The following is a 17,960-nucleotide window of genomic DNA, read 5'->3' as shown; positions in this document are numbered from 1 at the left end:
CCCAGAGGGAATACGTAACTCTATCTTTGGTGCAGCTTATCTTATTTTGTATTTCTGTTATGTCTGTAGATGGTTATGGAAAGCAGAGTCAGCAAGTAGAGAGATAAAACAAAAAGCATCTCATGTTTAATCTTACTTGTGTTTCAATGTAGCCAAGCACACATCAGTAACTACATTAGGGTACAGAAGCTCATAAGTGCCTCATTTGCAGACATTTAACAATATCAGCTTCAAATCTTGCACAGTCGCCTCCACAGTTATTGGCACCCATGGGAAAGCTTATGCAGTAGAATAATATCACTGAAAAACTCAGATTTTTGTATTTATTTTGATCCACTTATTTAAACAAGCCCACGTCTCCTAGTCACTTTTAGAAATGGGAAAATAAGGAAAATTTACATGAATATTTTTGCAGACGTTCGTTGATCTTCATATGTCAGGAAATGTAAATGCTCTCCTAGGCTTGCCCTCACCTGTAAACATAACAATAAAATATGTAAAAACATGTATTTGTAAATGAGACCAAGGGAGGACATCATTTTATGGAGGATTTTTAAACCAGATGCAAATAACCTTTCCTCTAGAAAACAGTAGCCAACACTGGCATCTCTAGGTTATCAAGTTTCCATAACAACCATTTCTTTAAGGCTATTGTACAGATCTTTTCTATGGGGTGCCAACTTTTGTGAAGCATGCTATATGTATCCTTTTTTATTTTTTTAGTATCCAAGAGTCTTCAGACGCAGACAATAAATTTTGTGCACCATAGCAACCAAACTAGAGACTTTGGAAATGGTCTATAATTAGCTTAAGTGAAGCTGTACCTCTCCAACCTACACACACACAGGGGAAAATTGGAGAAAAAGTATGTTTAGTGGGAGTTTTGATTTGGTTCCTACTTAGAAAACTGTTAAATTACTGAGCATTTATCTATAATTTCTTACAGAAGGGAGATAAATGGCTGCTGCTATCCAAGTTAGAAGTTGGTCCTATTTTTACACCTTAATTCAAACAATATTGTATGTAAAACAGACAAGTATTGGATATAATATTTTGGGTATGGCTATCAATTTTTGGAAACTGCTGTTGTGCATGAGATGCCTAAGATGCAAGCAAGTAAAAACCATAAAATTTTCAAGACACAAGAATTTTGTGCACCATTCTTGTTCCTATATTTAGACTAGCTGTAGAGGGTTTCATACAACACATCACATCTTAGCTCCAGCTTCTCTATGCATTTTTTCTTATCTGCTACCTCAAACAGACATTTGGTCTCTGTTGACTTCCCCTGCATAATTCCCAAGATGACTCATCCTCCTGCTCTTGGAATCCTTCTCCAAGAGGAAATGCTTTCTTCACATTTTTTGCCTTTTTTTGTCTTTTGGTAATGCTTGTGAAGGTGAAAATACACTCTGGAGCTTGATGCACAGATTGGTTCCTCACGATGGTAGGTGGGTAAGATTTATAGTGTATTCATTCTTTAAGAGGAGTAACAACATCTTTAGTGGGGCTAAGGCTGGCAAGAGGTGTGCTGTAGCACCTCTGAGGAGAATTGGGCCCTTCTTGACTGTTTTGTAAGCGTTTGACAGGTGAAATAGTGTGGGAACTGCAGGGAGTGTTGCTTTAAAACACTTTTTGTTGTGCTTGTCGAGGATGTGGAGGTGCCGCGTGAATGCTCAATAGCTCTGTAGGAGTCGCTGGTGAATGGCTGAGGGGGAAAAATGGCTTCTTGAGATTGTTTCTTAAGTTCCTCTGACATGGAATCTGTCCACATCTCTTTTCCCTCCAGTGATGACTCCCACAGAGGATAGCAGAGCCATTTTGTTTTGTTTTGTTTTTTTGTCTGACCGGGCTGAGTCATATTTTCTGTTTTTCTCAGTTAAAGCCAATCGGTCGCCGTATGAACCTGCCATATGAACAGATTGCTCTGAAGCACTCTGCCTGACGAATAAATGTCTGGTGAACTTTATAGAAATGACATAAAACTGTCTCACTGTCAAAAATAAGAATAATTATTTTTACTCTTTTGTACCAATGTTTCAGGTACACTACATTGAAGTAATTTGCAATTTTGACCCTGACTAAAATGCTACCATTCAAATCAATAACAGTTCATCTAGTGTCTGTTTGGCCCCTTTTAGGCAAGGAATGGTTGAGCTGATTATATGGTGATCTTTTGATTAAAGGGGCATTTGGACAATTAAATGAGGCCCTGAGAATCTTGAAATATTTTATTCCCTTTGTTTTCCATTTTGAACCAAAATGTTCATCTTGCAGGCACAAGGAAACTTGAGGAATGTTGAAGCCAACAAACACTGATGGAAAGTCTTGTAGAGATTTATGTAAAGGTGGAGAAAGGGGATTAAAAGGAAACTGTTGAATATGTTGGGAAGCATTGGATGGGTGAGTGAATGTAGGTTTTACAGGAATAGCTTGTGGTTGGTTCTCGGGATAAGGAAAGTAAGGCAGAGTGAAGCAGGGAAAGGGATTGTTCAGAGCCACTGCCTGGCGAGGGCCATTGTTCATCTTCTCCTTTAGAGTTGAAGGAGACGGGAGAGTTTCACACGCCACTCGCAGACATCCCGCTGGGCAGCCCCGGAAGGGGGCTATTGCAGCCGGTAAAGAAGGCCTGGCCGTAGGGATAAATTACTCTGAATGGAAGGGTCTGTGTTTGCAGTTTTCTCCTCTCTTTCTAAAAGGAGCCAGAGAGAGAAGGAATTCAACCCCAACCACAGGTTGTCCGCTTCGTTTCTGGAAGGCTATGTCTTCCAAGTCACCAATTTAACATCTCTCCACCCCCAACGCCCTGAAAACCTCACCCCTCCCACTATCACTGGAATGCTCCAGGATTTTGTTATGTAGGGGATCAGGGTGGCTGTCTCAGATTTTTATAATTTTACAATGTAAAATGTTTTCCTATTTTTGCTAATGTGTTCTAAGAAAACGTCTATGGCAAGAGTTCTTCGGGTTTTTTTGATTTGTCATAAAAAAAATTGCAATTGTTTGTCTTGAATTAGGATAGCATTTTTTACACATTTATCCAGAGAACCACTGATCAGATTTTAATGACTAGTTTTTGGTTTTATTTGTGGTCTGATGTACTGATTCAGATTTTTCCCTATTCTACTTTTTCCCTATTCTAATATTAAAAGAAAGAAACGTTAACCATTAAAGAACAACATTTTGTAAGTTAACTGCTAGATGTAGAAATTTTGAGTCAAACATAACGTAGATAACGTAGTTACAAGATTGTGTATGTGTTAAAGCTGCTCCCCGAACAATCACGAAACATTGATCAAAAAATTTGTGAATTTGATCTTTTCCATGTGGGATGGTCTGGTATGTGGGACTAATTTTCAGATGTGCACCGATCTGGCTTTTTCTTGGGGAGTTCTGCTTTCTGGTGGTAGAATAAAACAACTTTTTCTTTTCCTTTTTTTTTCTGTCTCCCACGACATTATGATGTTTACATTTATAAAAGAAATCACATTTTTACTCATTTCTTTCAGGATTTTAAAATCACAAGTTGTCCATGTCTGAGCTACAATGGAGAATTAGGGTCGTACTGAGAAAAAAAAAGAAAAGAAAAAATGAAGTTGCAAGAATAAGCAGTTCAGATATTCATTAGTAGTAGTAGTATTTTTCAGTTTTTTTTTCTTTTTATTCCACCCCAAGGAGTCCATGTTTTTTCCGAATTTGCTACAATTACGATGGTTGTAAAAATCTTACTGCCTTTAAATTTTGTTGGATGGCCACATCTTGTTCTTTACTTGTAAGACTTCTACTTCTAAAAGCTTTTCAGCACTAATTAGAAATTGGCAGACTCGAGTATGTTTTTACATGTATCTGCTAGTGCCCCCTTTACACAATTGGGTCATTTTAACTGTTGGCGGCAAGACTGATGTAAAGCAAAACAAAACAAAACAAAACAAAAAAATAATAGGGGTCAATGTTGTGGAACTGGCATGCTTTCCATTAGACATCTGAAAGTTATAAGCTCAGTTTTTACCCTAAATTCCACATGTTAACAGCATTGGGAGTCCTGTCCTGAACCAGAGAAGGCTAAAACTGTGGAGCATGCTGTGTCAGTTAATAACTGGATATTACAGAGCTGGACCCCAGTGCCTGCTCTCCTCATCCAGTCAAAACCCATAAAGTGTGTTACTGCTTGCCCGCATGGAATAATCTCCTCTTATTACACTTATCCCTTCACTGTGGGTTCACCCTCACAGACATGGACTAAATTACACTACTGATACTCCTCTGGCATATGAGACCTGTTCAGGACCACGGTTCCTGTTTTTTCTTGAGAATTATGGTATTAGGGAATTATATTATTAGGCTTTGGTTGAGCATTTTTGGAAAATGGTTAGACACACTAGCCATTTTATTAGGTACACCTTGCTAGTAGAGCTGTACTGTATATCAAATCACAATTAACACATCAAATTAAATGTGTAGTGTTTCAATCACAAAGCACAGTGCTGCTTTTGAATAAAGAATGTGGGAAAGCTACTTGAAGGCAGGATTAAGGCAATCTTTTGCCTTCTCCTTGTGTTATGTGAAATGATCTAAGGGACAAAAAGCGTAGAAGTCTGCCTGACTCATCAGGCGAGGAAGTAAAACGCCCGCATCAACTGACTTGCATAGGGGCAAGCCCGTTTTGCGGGCCGGAGGAAGGGTATAGTTACGACAAACATCCAGCAGCAAGATTTAAAAGCTGTAAACAAGACTCGAATTATGTCTTATGAGAAGAGTGAGAAGCCGAGATACTATTATAGTTTTGAAATCAGTGATATGGGGAAACTTCTGCCAGGTTTTCTGACATTGATACTACATGGCACCTCCTGCCGTCCTGCACCGCTTGATTTAATTTGAAAACTCAGCTGTGGGGGATATCTCTGTCTCCACCTGGGACTTATGAATGGCCAGAAGGACGCCAAAAGGGTCTTGGGATTTTAAATAACCAATAGAAATACAACACCTTCCACTCATGTTGTTGCTGCTATTGGAGCTCATTCCAGTTATCACATTGATTATATTCTTTATCTACCTACATTTACAAAACAATCAAATAGGTTAGGGACATATTCAGTAATTTGATAGAATAGTGATAATATTGTAATCCCTTAATTTTCAGTTTTATTCAAAAGTACTACCTAGGGTGGTCATGAGAACAAATTTTGTTTGATGATAAATTGTCTCAGAGGTTATTCCAATAAACAATAATATTGTTGAAATGTTGAAATGATAAATCATGGAAATTGAACTTGTTTTAATTTATTTTGTGATTAATTGATTTATTGTTTATTGCAACAGTTCTAATCCTACCTGTGTCAAGAATCCTTCACCACATTTATTTATTGTATTATCAACTGTTAAATGAAAACAAAGTTAAAACAAAAGAATTTGAATTATTTATAATCTTAAGAAATTAACTCTATCAGCCCAAAAATGACATGAGCAACCTGAAAGGTGTGTCTGATCTGGATGTGAGCTGTTCTGTGAAAACACTAAGCTGTGGAAGCTTTGGCCCCGAACAGAGGCCTCGGATGGTGGAATTTGGGGTTTAAATCCAGGATGGTGGAAAGTTGTATGCGCATGTCTTTGCTTGTGTATGTGTGTTGGGGAGTCGATTGGCCAAAGAGTCAATCTGTGGATTAGAAAGAGCTCGGACACCAAGTGCTCACTCAGCACATTGTGCAGCAAGTCTAATGTTCACAGCCAGAGGCAGAGCTCAGAGCTCTGCTGTGTTTACATTGTTGAGTTTGATGCATGCATGCACCCTCTTGCACACAGACACCCACCCACACACATAAACAAACCCATACGTACCAAAACCAATACATGGATTTATGCTCCAAATGTCTCAGGTTCCTCACAGATCTGCAGTGGCACTTCATCAGTAAAGATGTGTAAATTTGGAGGACATGTAAAGAGTTCTGTGTTAAATTTTCAATGCTTAGCTATTGTCTGTTAGTGTTCCAATACCCTGACATTTCCCCCCTAGAAGCAGCCTCTTTATCATAGTGGTTCATATAAAGGGTCTCTTTGCCCACCCAACACAACTCTGATTCCTTTCTTAACATTTCCTTTCTCATCCACTCTCCATAGAACCACCACTACCACTCTCCCTCTCTGGCTTATGACTCTTCATCTTTCTTGCCTGTGTTGAACCGTCATTATCTGCATCACAACTGGCCAGCCAGCCTTTCCTTTGATCAACTCCCGGCCTTGCACTGGGAGCACGAATGGAAGCAGTTATGATGTATCTATTTTGTGCATTTTTGCCCTTTAGATTATAAATGCATAGTATTTATAGTGTCATTCAAGTTGGGCATATTACATAGAGACACACATGGAAGTCCCAGAGCCACAAAAGTACAGTGGGCAGCTGCCAGAGCCATCACAAAAGGCTGACAGCAGAGGAAAATAAAACGTTTTAGTAGTGCATGTTTGCACCTCTCCTGCCTTCACCCCCCACTTGTATAAACATTTCTGAAAGCTGCAAGTTTGAGAGTTGTAATTTTTTTCTCCCTCTTGTGTATTTCTGTTCTGGTTGCCGATCCACATGCTTGTCCAGCAGCCATTCAGTCAACTCAGGCCAACTAAGTGCTATCTTTGAAGTGACTTCAGAGGGACGGCGGCTCTGGCCGTGGACAACAAAGTGTGTTGGTGCGTGTGTGTGTATGAATGTTAACTTGTATACAACTCCTGTTTATTGGTCTTTAATTTATAACCCTCAGCAGCAAGATAATGATACATCGCCATGTGCGTAATTATGTTCTTCTGGTTTATTTCAAGGGAATAAAAAAGCATCTGCTCTCAGGCCTCTGACTTGCACTTGGGTTAATAGGCACTGATCTGTTTAAAGGCGTTTGTCATTACTTGAGTTAATCAAGCAATGTGAATCGGTTTTCATTGTGGTTAAAGAAGTGTTGCCATGCTCTGGCCTTAAAAGGCAAGCCAGCAACACACACACACACACACACCCACGCACCCCGTCATGTTCTCTTGCTGAGTTATGTTGTAAGGAAGTGATTGAGTCCTGCAGTGTGATAAGGCTGAAGTTTTAATGAAAGTCTGAGATGAGCAGGCGTGAAAAGAACCCTGCTGCTGGATCGACTCCTTCAAATATCTGACGCTGGCGTGTTTGCGTGTGTGTGTACACAACTGAGCACACCAGGAGGAAGGAGGTTGTCATGGCAAGGCAGAAGTGGAATTTTTTTTACAGTCCTTTGATGATTTGGTATCAGCTCTAAACTCGTTTGACTGGTTCTTTGTTTATGTCCTCTTTAAAGTTTTAAGTTGTTTTTTTCTATTTAAAGTTGTGTCTTCTATTTTTTATCTTTCCTTCAGTGGACCTCAACATGTGTCACTGTGGTTTCTGGCTCATCACATTAGGGTGGCTTAACCTTCACTGGCTAAATTAATAGGTGGAGATGAGCTGGTACTGAGGGGGACTGAGAGGAAGGATGAGCTGTTTAGCTCCTAAGTGTGTTAGGCTGATCTAACACACTTTGTTGTTAGGCTGAGCTAACAACAAAGTGTGTTAGCTCACCCCAACCTGCAGACATCGCAACCACAAGGAATTTAGTTACTGGAAAATGTGGGTGTCAGAATCAGCTTGCAGGTGTTGTAATGAGCAATACCTTGGATCTACATAATATCTAAAAAACTAAAAGCAATTTTCTATTCTGCCACATTTATTTAAAACTTAATGGTTACAAATACTTTAAGAACTACTGTTATGTTCTTGTAAAACATGTCCAAGTACTTTTACTCATTTGTATAGATGAATAAATGCTTAAGAGCTGTTTTATACTCCTGACTTGGCTTGGGCCAAACTTAGATGATCACACTGTTAATTTTGAGTTTCACAGCAAGTTTAAGCCAAAAATGTGTAACTTGATTTAATTTGTTTTAATTTAAAACAGAAAAGAAAAAGGAGTATCTTCATTTTTCACAGCATGACCATCCATGTTTGTGTGAACACACAACTAATATTTCTAAACTGTGAAATTTGACTTTGTTAGCTTGGGAAAAGTGTTGTAGGATTATCTCAGCCAACTAACCAGCAGTATGCAGCAGCAGGTGGGGGAGGGGCATCACTGTGGTGCTCTATGGCAGCAGGAGAATGATATGATGGAATCCTTTAACTGATCTTGGAGCATACACTTTTTAATATCTTAGTTGATACAAATATCTAGGTTGTGCATACTTTGACCAACTGTTTCCAAAAAAACAAAATTGGTTTCTGGAAAGCCTCTCAGAGCAAAGCAGAATCGGAACAGATGAATAAACATCAAGTTTATTTGCCTTTGGTGGAAGAAGTAGAGCTCAAAACAATCAATTCCTCATCTACACATTCATTTATTCCACATTACCACTGTCTGAGAACATCTTTTTTTTGTCGAATATAATTTTAGACAACCAGTTGTACAATTCTAAATTAGATGTTTCTCCCAAAGTAAACATTCTACATAACACTGAGCAAACTTCAACACCTGTAAGAGACATATGGTTTGTATCAGGTCATGCCCAGTGCTGTTTCATCTCTTTTGCTTTGCCATGATTTCCGTTGCTTGATTATTATGAAACCTACAAAAGAAATACTTTGTTTCTTTGAGGTGCTAGTGATGTCTTGCAAAGTCTATAAAAAAAATGACAATGAAAATCTTGTGTGAATTCTGTCATTGGTATCGGTATGGTATCTGGCTCAGAAATCTGAAACACAGAATTTCACTGGCTCATTATGGTTTGTGAGTGACAGTTGCTGCAGGTGAGCAGCCTTCCTGTAAACGTGCTCGGCCATCCGTCGCATTTTGCCAGCACACTCACGCTGCGATAAGTGACAAATGTTGAACACTGTTGGCCGACAGAGACGCGGGACGCCAGTTGTGTCCATTCTCAGTGTGCAGTGCTGCACAACGCTGTGCTGTGAGGCTGAATGCAGCAGGTTGGGGACAGTGCGGGCCAAGCAGTTGCTGACATGCTGAGATGCAGCTGTCTCTCTGAAGCTACGCCTTTACAACTCAATACCAGCAGAGGATGGAGGTCAGACAAAAGGGTTGACTCATTCCTTCCGTGCTCCTGTCAATGCCTTCTCATTGTTCTCGATGCTGAAATTTCCCTCTTATCACCTTTTTACAGCAGTCTTCTGACGCGCTGTCAGGGAGACACAGCGCCGACCCTCCAGGTAGTCTCACGGGAGGTCCATGCCTAATTAACTGGCAGCCTTTTGACATCATTTAAAGCGTGTGGCCACCCGCTCTCTGGGCTGGGTTACCATTGTGTTTTTTGGCCTCCTTGCTTCCTCCTCAACTCTTAACACTTACTATTTAACCATTTAGCCAGAGCAAATAAAGAAATGCTGGAACAGACCTTGAATAGCATTTGGTTAGCTCTCCTACGTCGTGGCAGCTCCAGGCTGGTCTCAGTCGAAGAACTCTGGCTCTTCCTGTTGGTGGGTCAGGTTTAAATGTGATGTCAGTTTGGGTTTGTGGGTTCATCTTTTGCACTAACCTTTGGGAGACCACCTGTCTTGTTTCACACCAGGCCTGGTCGGACAGTTTAGGGTGTTGAGAAGGAGAAGTGCGTGATCATTGGTGGTCTGTGCTTTCTTTTTCACCTCTGGATGCTGTCTTGAACTTGAAGCGTGACTCTGCCCACAGCAGATGAAGACACACCATGTCTCAAACATACAAGCTCACTCTTACGTGTTTCAGTGAGCATTAGCAAATTACTGGAAGTGAGCATTGGGCCTTTCTGTCCAGCTGTTGGGCTCAGCAGAGGAGGGATTTAGATAAATTAGTGTAATATACCACTGGGGTTGCTGTCAGCTCACCCCTTGGTGGTTATTTCTTTTTGACACCAAATGTTCTCAGTCAGCATTTTTCTAAATTTGCTTGGCATTCAGGTGGCATAATGTTACTCACTAGTAAAAAAAAAGAAGAAAACTCTTTGGTGATTCAAATAAAACAAAATCTATTTAATTTCTGAAATCAAATAAATTTTAGTATGAACAAAGTAACCAGTCAATACAGAAAGCATTTTTTCAAAGATTTTTATTTATTTATTTATTTATTTTTTGCTAAAAGGAAACTAGCCATTCAAACCAACTTGGCACTAATGGAAACATATTTGCCACACTTGTTGCATAAATCATCAATTGCCATGATTCATGTAACTTTTGGTAAAATTTTCAGCCACAGCAATGCTTGATTATAGTCAGATGTGTAGAATCAAGAACTTCCTTAAATAGAACCCGTTTGACATGATAACATGATAAAACAATGAAAATAATGAAGTACAACAAAGCAAATCCCAGTTAAAGAAAATCAGAAAAGAATGAAGAACAAATTCATTCATTATAATTAAGAAATCATGAATTTCTGCCATAACATCCTGAAGAACATTATCTGGTTATTACTTTATGAGGATTATTAATGTCCATTAAACACCAGCAAGTCCACCTCTTAATTGCTCAAGCAACCCTCAAAAACAATGTGCAGGTTTGGAGAGGACCAGGAAAAATCTGAACCTAACCTGATTGAGATTCTATGACTTGCCCTTAATCAGACAATTTGTGCTCCATATCCCTCCAAAATGGCTGACTTGAGAAATTCTGAAGGTGGAACAGCATACCTTCACGAAAAGGCAAAAATATTTGTTGGTAATTGTCACAATTGCTTGATGGCAGTTAGTGCTGCCAAGCTTTGCACAACCACTTACAGAATTAGATTTAGGGAGCACGTTTTTTATTGTGCCATGTTGGTTTATTTAGTCTGTTACCCTTTATAATGACGTAACTTGAAAGATGCATTTGTATCGACTCAGACTGTCTGGTATTGAAACTTGTTCAATGATGTGGACCATGTAAGTAGAACAAAAAGGTAAAAATAAAATAAATTCATAAGAGGAATTGTTTTTCTAAGCTCCGTTTTGAAACCTGACAAGGAAAAAAAACACAACTTCAAAAAGATACAATGTTGATGTTGGCCTTTTATCTCTGATCCTTACTTTCAGTTCTCCCAGCTCACCTTCTTTTGTTAAAAAAATCCAAACATCGCATCAGTGAACAGCTGAGGCAGTTCTTCTGTTCATGCTTCATGTGAACAGTCTTTTGATATTTCGATAGTTTGTTGCTAGACCTGTATTTACAGCACAAAGTGACCTACTGTGTCTACGAAAAAAGCCTCGCTTGTGATCTGTTATCTTTGTGATGCATCAGAGACTTGTCACGCTGGCGCTCTCCAAAGGCGCTGGCCTGCCGGGCCTGGCTGCTGCATCGTCTGTGTGTCTGCAGCCTTGCGTAGCAATCTATTGTGTTCTGATGATCTCCCTTTGCTTTCTCAGTAGTTGTTGTTTTTTAAATCATTAATAAAGATAAAGGTATGTCTGTCTGGTTTGGGCATACATTTATACTTTTTAAACTAATGTCTGTGTTTGCTTGCTGTTTTAATTTTCTTCTCCCATTATGGGCCGTGGCAGATAATATTCTGGTCCTTTTAGAATTTTTTGATTTCTATTTGTATCACTTGTAATTATTTCTAATAAAGTGTCAAGACCGAACCGTGGTGTCACAGTCTCCATCATTTTGCCACTTGTCTTTTCTTTTGCAACTTGAATTTTTTTTATTTTTCACAAAATAGTGAGAATGTGAACAGAACGTTCTGGATCAGCTGCAGCTGTCTGATTGACCTTTTCGGCAGACATTGTTGCAGTAATCAATTTGACTAAAGATAAATGTCTGGATGAGTTCCTCAAGACCTTGTTGAGACATTAGTCCTTTAAACCTGGAAATGTTGGTCAGGTGATAGAAGGCCGACTTTGAAATTGTATTTATGTGTTTCTGAAGCTCTGTGGTTCTTCCACAGCCTGGTTTTATGCAGATGTCATTGAACATTTGATTAACAAATGATTTGATTTAGAAGTTCTGGTATCGGCTGTCCTTTAAATTCTGACATTGTGATCAGAGCCTAAAAAAAATTGCATTGAATCACCTCTGATTTTCTTTTGTGCTTGTGACTTATCCATTAGTTTTGTTGTTTTTTTGTTTTGTTTTTTTTTACTTTTAAGAATCATTAACACTAACTCCCACTATAGCTGTGGGGAAAAACAGTTCTTCATCCTTCAATTTTCTCTGTTGAAAATGTTTAGAGTTTTCCCCCTGGCAGGTGGCATCCTGTAATATCACCACAATGACTCCATCTGCCTGTGCAGATTGCGGGAACACGGTTTCATGTATACTGCTTTAGAATAATTAATGTAAGTTTTTTGCATGGTGTGGTTGGTGGCTTCCTGCTGGTCTCCGTAGGTTTCTTTGGCTCTGGTCAGACCTAGTGACCTATGCTTTTTAAAGCATGTCTGACAAATGCAAGTCCTGTGATGTGGCTTCATGTTGAGAAGACTTCTGCTCCATCTCACAGACTCTAATTTAGCGCTATGAAACCCACACGCATCTGACTGAAACGCACATTAGCTCAACGTTACAAATTGAGCAGAGCTTACTGCTGTACGGTCTAAGCTAAACAGACTGTGCTGACAAATGCCAAAAACTTGTTAGAGACTTTAATACTGTCTCTTTGTCCTCTGTTGTCTCTCACGAGGTAAACGCCACGGCCCAAGGGTCGGAGACTTGAGGAATTACAGACTGTGCTAGAAAATTAGAAAGACAAGTTTAAAGACAGGAAGACTCGGATGACGCCATCCCCGTTTCACTCCCATTAGTGGGGAGCTCTGGAAACAAGGGGACGGGAAGGGGGGGGGAGTGGAGAAAAGAAGGAAGGCAACTTAGGGGATGGGGGGCAAATGTGAAGAAAGGATGGTGGAAAGAGGAGAAAGAGACGGAGAGAGCGAAATGAATAGAAAGAGGCCATTAATTTAGTGCTGTGGGAGGGATCTGAAGCTTACTGAGCTCTCCCTGCCAGGCCCTCCTGGGTTGACTGATGCCTTTGTGAAGAGGCCAGGAACCACACACGCACACACCCCCACACGCCCCCACACACACGCACACACATGCCTCAAGAACTTTGGGTTGTGGCCGGCCAGTTTCAGCTAAACTGACACTCAAACACACACAGATGGTCATTAATAGACTTCAAAGTTAGAGCAAAATAGGGAAACTTTTATTTGTTCCATCTCATGGTCTAGCATCGCTGTGATGTGTGTGATCATGTGGTATTTTTATTTATTTATTTATTTTTGTTGCTGTGGCTAAGTGTTGGAAAACGATTGGTGTGGATTTGGCTTTTTTATCATTTTGGGGGAAACTGTTCAATTTCTTCACATGCAAAACTGGTATACCATAAAATGTTTATTGCTTATTACACAATTGCTGTTTTTTTGTAGATTTGCTGCACATGGAAATGGAGCATACACTGAATTTGGCAGATTTTTTTGGATTTTTCACTGTTTGCTTTTGACAAATACAGTCCAATTGACAAACTAAACATAAAATCTCAAGCATTAAAAATTGAAATATATCTAAATCTAGATTACCTAAAAACAAAATCCTCCTGATGTTGCACACTAGGAGGAACCTTTAGGTTTTATGCTTTGTTTTACTCATTGATAACTTATCAATGGTCTTTCAGTGATTTGTAGTCTGATTTAGTTTATAAATTTGAACACTCAAAGCTCATTAATGATTGTCACTTATGTAAGCCATCCGTGCTGTCCTACATTTCTTCTTTTGTTTTGCAGTGATTAAGCTTAAGATGAAACAAAGTCTGTAAATCACCAAGTGCTGCTTTTCATCTTGTCTCAGAAGGCACATCATCTGGAAAAGCATCTGTAGCATCCACATGTATTGTCACACTGTTTATGTCACAGTGCTGACAGTTAATTCATATGGCGTCAGTTATTCTTTTCCGCAGTGTTGCGTAGCAGATTAGAGGAAGCTTCCTTATGCCTTAGTGTAAAGTTTGTACCTCAACTGTCAGTATCGACAAAGGCAACTCAAGAACATCCTTATCTTCAAAAGAAGAGTTTCAACAGATTGTCAAATGTGAAGCATTCACTTTCTTGGTCAGAGCTTGTATTGACAGAGCTTCCATCTATTTTTATGATGATGTCGCATCCTGACTGTGATTAGATAGTTAGGATTCAATCACAGTTGGATAGTTTGTTGCGGGACAGACGGACAAATATTGTGTTATATACAGTATATATATATATTGCAAGATCTCTGGTTACAATGGCTTGTTACACCCCTAATTCAAATAAAGCCAAACTCTTTGATGTTATACTTACGCTGAAGACCTTTTCTGTTACTGGATTCAGATTCAAGTGTTAACATTTAATACTTACGGTGCAGCTCCCTGAAAAGCAGCACAGTCTAAAGACACTTCTTTACCAACATAAATCTAATTTTATACTAGATCAGAAAAAAACATATTTTAATTTCTATATTTGATTTAGTTATTTCTTTGATTAAAGCAAGGAATTGTTGCTCATCTGTCCATTTACCAGATAAGGTCTTGCACTTTTGGAGAAATATCAGCAAGAGAAGTGTTTTTTGCTGAAAAGCATCAACTCATAAAAGCACCTGTGATTTTCTTCAGAAATTTCTAAATGCAAATGTCATAAAGCAGGATGTTATGAACCTCTGCAGAGTTATCAAATTGTTTACTGCTTCAGATATAAACACGTCGTATGAGGAGAGAAGGGTAAAAATCAATTTTTACAGTCTGTTTTGAGATTTACTATCGTCTTGTTACTTTAGACATCTTTGACGTCTGATGCTTTCTGCAACTCCTTTGTGTCACGCATTATGCTTTATAGAGCAGTGTAAAACTGTTTGGAAATGATCACTAAACCAAACGATTCGGATCACCAGTTTATGTCACATGAACTATAACCTTTATTTCTGGTCTTTTGCAGGTGTTCAGGGCAGTGCTGACTGTTCGTGCGGGAGGAACCACTTCACATGTGCGGTCAGCGCGTTCGGGGAGTGTACCTGCATTCCGGCCCAGTGGCAGTGTGACGGAGACAATGATTGCGGGGACCACAGCGATGAGGACGGATGCAGTGAGTTTTTGCTTGTGGTCAAACATTCTCTTCTAAATGGGTTCAACTTTAGTCTTGGTGTGCGCCTAATTTCCTCTTTCCTCTCTTTCTCATGTCTGCTTTTTCGCTCTATGAGCTTTATTTTGGGGAGTGTCATTTTTGTCCTGTATGAACATCTGCTACCATGAGACTCTGTCCAGCTGGCTAAATGTTACATTACTGTATAAAATGCATGTCCATAACACTTGGAATGTCTTGGCCAACAATTATTGCTCTCCAAACAGTCCTTTATGATGTGAATATTGCACACAATAATCTTACAATGATGATGTATTTGCAATATTTTGCTCTGGGCTCTCTCTTGCAGCCATTGCTGCAGCACCCTCGGCATACAATATCAAAGTAGAATGAAGTGATTATATATTGGACTGAAATGCAACAAAAATCAGATTAATTGGTGTTGGCTAGTTTTATTCTGTTAAAATGAATTCTGTATTTATTTTGATCATCTTTAGAACTGAACATACAGGACGTTTTGACAAAGTATTGGACAGATACTTCATAGATGGATCAGTTTGTCCTGTTTATTTTTTGGCAGACCGATTAATTGGTGGCACATTCCCAGTGTAATTTTCTCAGAAACAAAGATATGAAACTAATATTTCCAGATAATTTTACTGATAGGGATGTTGTACACCACAAATCTGGAAATAGCTGCCACAGTTGTGGTGTCTAGGTGCTGAATTGAAGCTTCCTTTCTTGTATTGCTTCTGCTTTTTTTCCCCAACCCTAAACCCAGTTATCCCTATATGCTTTCATGTTTTTAGTCTAGCTGTTAAAAACTCAAAAATTCCAGTTCTTTTTTCTTTTTGTTTTGCAGCAAATGATCTGAATATCTGCATATTAAAGTGCTTGTGGAAGATTTTGTCTAAATAAATAAAAAATGTGAGGAAGTAAACATGATCAAAGCTTTTTAGATTAACGTTTAGTGCCAGGCAAATTTTGATCACTATGAGAATAAACAATAAAACAATAAAATGGAAATGATACGAACCCCAATACTGTCTTTAATGATAAATTCTTTTAAAATATTTGGTATAATTTGAAATTAAATTTGAAATATTTATGACGCGACCTGCGGTTTTCTTAGGAACATTATGTACCGTCCTTTGAGCAAGGCATTAAACTACCTCGAGACTGCCTAGACGTGGCTATTCTTGCCAGCTGCCTGACTTTTTAAATTTGCTGTGGATATGAAAGTGTGCTCAGTCGTTTTTCTTACATAGTGTAAAAAAACATTAACAAAAATATGGAAATTGACCTGATATTGATCCAATCTTTCACCAGTAAAACACTGAATGGCTGACTTTTTTGGAAGGTACGATTTCTAAGGGAGACTGTGTATGCACAAAACGCACACAAAAACAAATGCTTGAGTGACTTCTGGCACCAGATAAATTTTGGCCGGAGGGGAGTCTTGGCAGCGGAGGCAGACAGGAGTATTTTCTTGCAGAGCATGTCAGTTTGTCAAGTGGAGGAGATCTTTGGTGCTCTTCTTTTGCTCTTCTGTGTATGATGGGAAATGTCAATGCGAGGGCCTTTTTTGTTCTCATCACTGCCCGCTCTTTGAGCAGACGGGTAGATGCTGCCCTTTTTTGTTGGGCACTTCCTCAACCTCTTTCAGAGGTTTGCGGATCAGTATTCAATCTCCATCACTCTTCTTCTGTCATATTAAGCTTGTTAGGATTAAGCAGAGGGAATGCTAAGTGTTATTGATCTCTTGCCAGTTGAATGTTTAGTGAGTCCGATTGCCACGTATTGATTTGCAGTACGTTACTTATTTAAAGAGACACATGGAAGCAGCTGACAGATATCAGAGCATCTACCTAGACCTTCCTAATCCATTAGTACTGTAAGATCGATTCCCTGCTTTATCGCTCTGTGGTCGGACGATCACTCGCTTGGACAACTCCAGTCAATCTTGTAACAGCAGTCTTCATGTCGAAGGCATTCATTCTGTTTCTCAGTAATGCTGTTTGATCACAGCAGTGTACCCATCAGAATTTATTATATTCATTGTTACAGTTGTAAAACTGAAAAAAAAAAGTTTCTGTAAGTCTTGCCAACACTGAAAAACAATTGAAGAAATTAGTGATGACTATTTTGAGTCTAATCTATATATACTTTTTTTTTTTTTTTCACGAACAAAATCTTGAGCTTGTTTAGACTGGAATCATTAGTAGTTTCCATTTTAATGCTCAATCTACTCAGTAAAACTATTAAACATTTTTCTCTTATTGGCTTTCAGGTGTTATGTTGTTGTTGTAAACACAACATTTAAGGATTAATTTGAAGTGAATGAGATGTATTAATTGCAATTGTTTTTGATAGTCGGTCATGTTTTTTATCTGGTGGTTTTACTATTTTAGGCTTTGATTCTTGTAAAACTAAACAAATATTTATCACTGCAGGATACATATTTGCTTAGTTTAGGATCCTGGCTCTTATCTTGCCAGGATCCCCTAGAAAAAGATAAGAACCTCTTTGGCTCTCAGTGAGGTTTTATTCAGTTGATTTCTCTGTATATCTTTATGTTATTAGGCATTTCATCCAAATCTTTTCCACATTTACTCCAAACTTGGGGAACTGGGGATAGGAAAAGAAATGAGATGGAACCTTTAAGAGACCAAAACTTTGACATGCCAACAAACAACAAAGACAAAAGTGGAAACATAATAATTTTATGCATTTTCTATGAAACAGAATAATGCTCACGGGATGAAAATATTTCAAATAAATACATCTAAACAAAAACACCTAAGCATGTTTTAGGTATGGAATTTTATTTTTTGTGGACAGCACAAACAAGAAAATACAATTTCCTACTAAAATCTTTGAATTTATGAATAACATTGTAACTGAGTTTCTGTATATTTGCAAGTGATTTT

General features: G+C 38.7%; 1 protein-coding gene across 3 annotated transcripts in view; it reads left to right on the top strand.

Moving 5' to 3' along the window:
- lrp4 (LDL receptor related protein 4) overlaps positions 1–17,960 on the top strand; it is a 112,039-nt gene that overhangs the window by 32,860 nt on the left and 61,219 nt on the right. For all 3 annotated transcript variants that reach the window (XM_023332431.1, XM_023332430.1, XM_023332433.1), the window contains exon 2: positions 14,887–15,033. In XM_023332431.1, coding sequence (XP_023188199.1) covers positions 14,887–15,033 — 147 coding nt within the window. The remainder of the gene's footprint in view (positions 1–14,886; positions 15,034–17,960) is intronic.

The sequence above is a fragment of the Xiphophorus maculatus genome, chromosome 4, assembly GCF_002775205.1.
Source record: "Xiphophorus maculatus strain JP 163 A chromosome 4, X_maculatus-5.0-male, whole genome shotgun sequence".
NCBI lineage: Eukaryota > Metazoa > Chordata > Actinopteri > Cyprinodontiformes > Poeciliidae > Xiphophorus > Xiphophorus maculatus.
This window is presented reverse-complemented; position numbering and strand designations above follow the sequence as displayed.